Here is a 4,666-nt window from a genome sequence, read left to right as displayed (position 1 = left end):
AGGCCCCTCTCAGGCTCGCCCGCCCGCACGCCGCCGGCGCCCGCCGGAGCGGCTCAGCCCCGATATGCCCCGCCGCTCCCGCCGTGTAGGGAGCCCTTCCCAGGACCCTCCAGCGTCTCCCGGCCGGTCCTCACCTCCTCGGCCTAGGGGGTCGGCTGGGAGGAATCCCGCAGCGCGGCGTGGGTCCGGAGCGGGAGGGGAGGCCCCAACTGCAGCTTCCTCCTCCTCCTGCCCAGCGGCCGGAACCGGAAGTGACGCGGCCGGCCCCTCATCCCGGCAGCAGCGGGGGGCGGCCCGGCGCGTGAGGCCCGGGGTTAGGCCCCTGAGAAGGATGGAAGATCGGGGGAGAGAGTGCGGGGCCCGCCGCGGGCCTGGAGCGCGGTCCCGCACTGCGGGGGCCGCAGGGGCCACGTCGAGAGTCCAGCGGGGGGAGGCCAGACTGTCCCGGGCCCGGGGCAGTCCTGCACACAAGCTATCTGCGGCCAGCTCCCCTGTCGTCGCCGGCCCTGCTCGGAAGGCTGCTCAGGGTGGCAGGGGGGGCCCTGGAGCTGTAGTTGCATCCGGTGAGGTGGGGGCCTCTTCGTCTGAGGCTGAGATGGAGGAGATTGAGGAGGGAGAGATCAGCGCCCGGTCTGCAGCAGTTCGTGGATCCGCCGTCGCGGCTGTTCGGGCACCCGCCATGAGTCAGCCCGGTGAGTTACTCTCTATGTCTGTGGTGCCTGCTGTCTTGTCCCCTGTTTTGTCTGGTGTGAGTGGTGGGGTCGTGCCAGGGGCTGGGGGACGGTGCGAGTCGGGGGGAAGTCCGTTTGGAGGTATGGGTGAGCTGGTGATGCGGTTCCTGAGTGGGGTGAGTGAGCTGGTTGGGCAAGGTGCTGTGGCGCAAGCGAGCCAGGGGTCGCCAGTGGCGGCGTGGTTGGGTAGTGGCGCTGCGCCAGTCGCGGCTTTAGCTTTAGGGCCACCGGGGGCGGTGGGTGGCTCTGCGGGGGGGCCCTCATCGTCGGCGGGGGGAACGGTGACTGTGGCGGCGAGCGGTAGCGCTGGCGCGACGAGTGGGGGGGCGGCGTTGCATTTGGACGATAGGGCGAGAGGCGAAGTGTATGTGTGCTTTGAGGGGCCCTTGGGGGCCCACCTGAAGCAGGATGTACGGGAAAAGATATGGCGGGACGAGTATGTGGAGATCTTTTCTCTCTTACCCTTGGAAAAGTTTAACTTGGACAAGGGTAAGCCAGACGAGAGCAAGAAGGAGGAGGAGGAGAAGCGGCGGTATCGGCTGATCCCGCGGACATTCTCCAACTGGCTCCAGGCGTTTTCCATCCTGGCGAGTGTAGTGGGGGAGAGGGCTCCGCAGAACTGTTCGGCCTTGTTCTGCTACCTGGATTCGGTAAGCGAGGCTTATCGGGTCTACGGTGGCACGGCATGGTTACGGTACGACGAACAGTTTAGACAGCGTAAGGCGGTTAGACCTTCGTTGCGCTGGGACCACAAGGATATTGCCTTGTGGATGCGGCTCATGTCGGCCCCGCGGGCGCCGTCGCAGCCGTTTCGCGGGGGGGGCCGGGGGCTCAGCAGCTACTGCCGGGACTTCGGCCAGCCAGCGCCCGGGGTGTTGCTGGCAGTTTAATGAGGGGCATTGCCGGTTTGGGTCCACCTGCAAGTTCAAGCACGAATGCGGAACTTGCGGCGGGAGTCATCCGCAGTCCAAGTGCTTTAAAAAACACAAAGGGGGGCGTGCCGCTGAGTCTGGAAGTAAAGGGGCGGACGCCGGTGAACCTAGAGGCGATGCTTCCTTTTCTAAATGAGTACCCGGTTCAGGAGGCAGCACGGCTCTTGGGGGACGGGTTTAGGTGGGGTTTCCGCATCCCATATTTGCCTGAGGCCCCCGTTTTTCGCCCGGCTAATCTAAAATCCGCGCGGTTGCGGCCTGATGTGGTGGGCGAAAAATTGAATAAGGAGGTGGCTCTGGGGCGTATGGCGGGGCCGTTTGCGGAACCGCCGTGGCCTCACCTGCGGGTCTCTCCTTTGGGTTTGGTTCCTAAGAAGGAACCTAATAAGTTTCGTTTGATACACCACTTATCCTATCCGGCGGGGGGGTCAGTAAACGACGGGATCGAGCAAGAGCTTTGCTCGGTCTCATACGTATCATTCGACAGGGCGGTGGATTGGTTGCGGCGTTGCGGACCGGGCGCTTTGATGGCTAAGACCGACATCGAGGCGGCTTTTCGACTGCTGCCCGTACATCCCGATTGTTTTCATCTGTTGGGTTGCAGGTGGGGAGACGGTTTTTATGTGGATTGCTGCCTGCCCATGGGGTGCTCAATTTCGTGCTCTTATTTTGAGACATTTAGCACTTTCGTGGAGTGGGTAGTTCGCAGGGAGACGGGTCTGCAGTCCATTTTGCACTACCTCGATGACTTTTTGTGCATCGGTCCGGCTGGTTCTTCGGTCTGTTCAGTTTTGTTACACTCGGTTGAGCAAATTGCGGGCAGGTTTGGCATTCCATTGGCTCCGGATAAGACGGAGGGCCCGGCTACTGTGATGCGATTTCTCGGCATTGAGTTGGATTCGGTGGCAATGGAATGCCGGCTGCCAGGGGACAAACTGGAGGAGCTCAGGGGGTTGGTACGTGGGTTTCTGGGCCTGCGGAAGGTGCGCCTGCGGCAGTTGCAGTCGCTTTTGGGTAAGCTCAATTTTGCATGCCGCATAATGCCCATGGGCAGAATTTTTTGCCGGCGGATGGCGCAGGCGACGGCGGGGGTGCGGTCGCCGTTGCATTTTGTTCGGTTGTCAGCGGCTCATCGGGCGGATTTGCTGGTGTGGGCGCGTTTTTTGGATCACTACAATGGGCGGTCTGTGTGGATGGAGGACTGGGTCGAGAATGCGGACCTGGAATTGTTTACGGATGCATCGGGGGCCTTGGGATATGGGGCGTACTTTGGTGGTGAATGGTTCGCAGGGCAGTGGCCGGAGGCCTGGGTGGCAGCGGGTTTGGTGCGGAACTTGGCCCTGTTGGAGTTGTTTCCGATTGTGGCGGCCTTGTATGTTTGGGGTGAACGGTTCCGGAACAAGCGTGTTAGTTTTTGCTGTGACAATATGGCTGTGGTGCAAGCGGTGAACAGTTTGTCGGCTTCTTCCCCCCCAGTGGTGAATCTGTTGCGCTGTTTGGTTTGGAAGGGTTTAGAACTGAACGCGTGGGTGTCTGCACGGCATGTGCCAGGAGTGAGTAATTCGATTGCAGACTCCCTTTTTCGTTTTCAGTGGGAGCGTTTTCGACGGTTGGCCCCGGAGGCGGAGCGGCAGGGGAAGCCAGTTCCCGCCCTGCTGTGGGAAGTGGTCTCCGGACGGCTTTTTCCTTAATGGAGCGTTCAGTGACGGAGGGGACTTGGAGGGGACGTGAGGCGGTGTGGCGCGAGTGGCGGAATTTTTGCAGCGGTTTGGGTGTGGATGGTCTCCATGGGGATTTAGTGCCGGCTTTGTTGTGCTTTGTGGGGATAGCGTTTGAAGAGGGCGTGTCAGCGGCGGGGTTGGTTAAGAAGCTGGCGGGTTTGGCTTATTGGTTCAAGTGGTTTGGGGTCGGGGATGCTACCAAGGATTTTGTGGTAAGGCAAGCAGTGATAGGGTATAGGAAGTCCAGGGTAGCGCGAGATGGCAGGAGGCCTGTGTCCTTTGACTTGTTGGTTAAATTATTTGGGGTGTTGGGTGATATGTGTAGCAGTGAGTATGAGGCGGTGCTTTTTGGTGCGGCGTTTGCGTTGGCGTTTTTTGGGGCGTTCCGGGTGGGGGAGCTGGTCAGCCACTCTTGTGCTGCGAGTGGGGGCCTGCAGTTTGGGGATGTTGTGTTGGGGATTGATTGTGTGTCTTGTTTTTTGCGGCGGTCGAAGACCGATCAGGCGGGGAGGGGGAAGCGTATTATGTTGTATGCGGTGCCGGGGTCGGTGGCCTGTCCGGTTCGCTGCGTCCAACGTTTTTTGGCAGTTCGTCCCGACTTGCCGGACGGTTCCTTTTTGATACATCGTGATGGGCGCTCGTTGTCGCGCTTTCAATTTATTGCCGTTTTCCGCGGCGGACTGGACAGGCTGGGGTTCCCTGCGAGAGAGTTTGCCTCTCACTCTTTTCGCATTGGCGCAGCAACTGAGGCGGTACGGTGGGGGTTGGGGGAGCAGATGGTGCGTCAGATTGGGAGGTGGGAGTCTGAGAGGTTCAGATCTTATGTGCGTTTGGAGTTGTTGTGAGTTTCTGTGTTGCCTGGGTGGTGGGTCATTGTTATGTGTTTTGCCTTCCTTTTTTGTTTTTAAGATGCCTGCTTGGTGTGGATCCTGGGCCATTCCTACGTCCGTCGGGGGGCAGCCAGAGCGGAGGTTAGGCCCGAAGGCAGGCAGTTGGGTTTCCCTCGGGGGGACGTGAGTGTCCGATGGATGGGAATCGGGGGCTTGTTATGGAGCGGCGTTTTGCCAGAAATTCATTTTTACTCCCGATTGGACAGGTCGCCTGACGTGTTGGTGTTGCACGTGGGGGGTAATGACCTCGGTGTGCGCTCCTCACGGGACCTGATCAGGGATATTAAATATGACATGCTCCGTCTATGGTCGATGTTCCCGGGCCTGATAGTAGTATGGTCGGAGATGGTGGCTCGATTTGTATGGAGGCACGCTCGGTCTGTGGACAGACT

The 4,666-nt window shown here is 60.1% G+C and overlaps 1 protein-coding gene across 1 annotated transcript; it reads left to right on the top strand.

The window, feature by feature from the left end:
* The first annotated feature begins 3,353 nt into the window (after positions 1–3,353).
* Positions 3,354–4,229, top strand: LOC138771853 (integrase/recombinase xerD homolog). Its single transcript, XM_069951859.1, has one exon. The coding sequence runs from the start codon at positions 3,354–3,356 to the stop codon at positions 4,227–4,229; it is 876 nt and encodes a 291-aa protein (XP_069807960.1).
* Positions 4,230–4,666: the final 437 nt, after the last annotated feature.

The sequence above is a fragment of the Dendropsophus ebraccatus genome, chromosome 14, assembly GCF_027789765.1.
Source record: "Dendropsophus ebraccatus isolate aDenEbr1 chromosome 14, aDenEbr1.pat, whole genome shotgun sequence".
Classification (NCBI taxonomy): Eukaryota; Metazoa; Chordata; class Amphibia; order Anura; family Hylidae; genus Dendropsophus; species Dendropsophus ebraccatus.
This window is presented reverse-complemented; position numbering and strand designations above follow the sequence as displayed.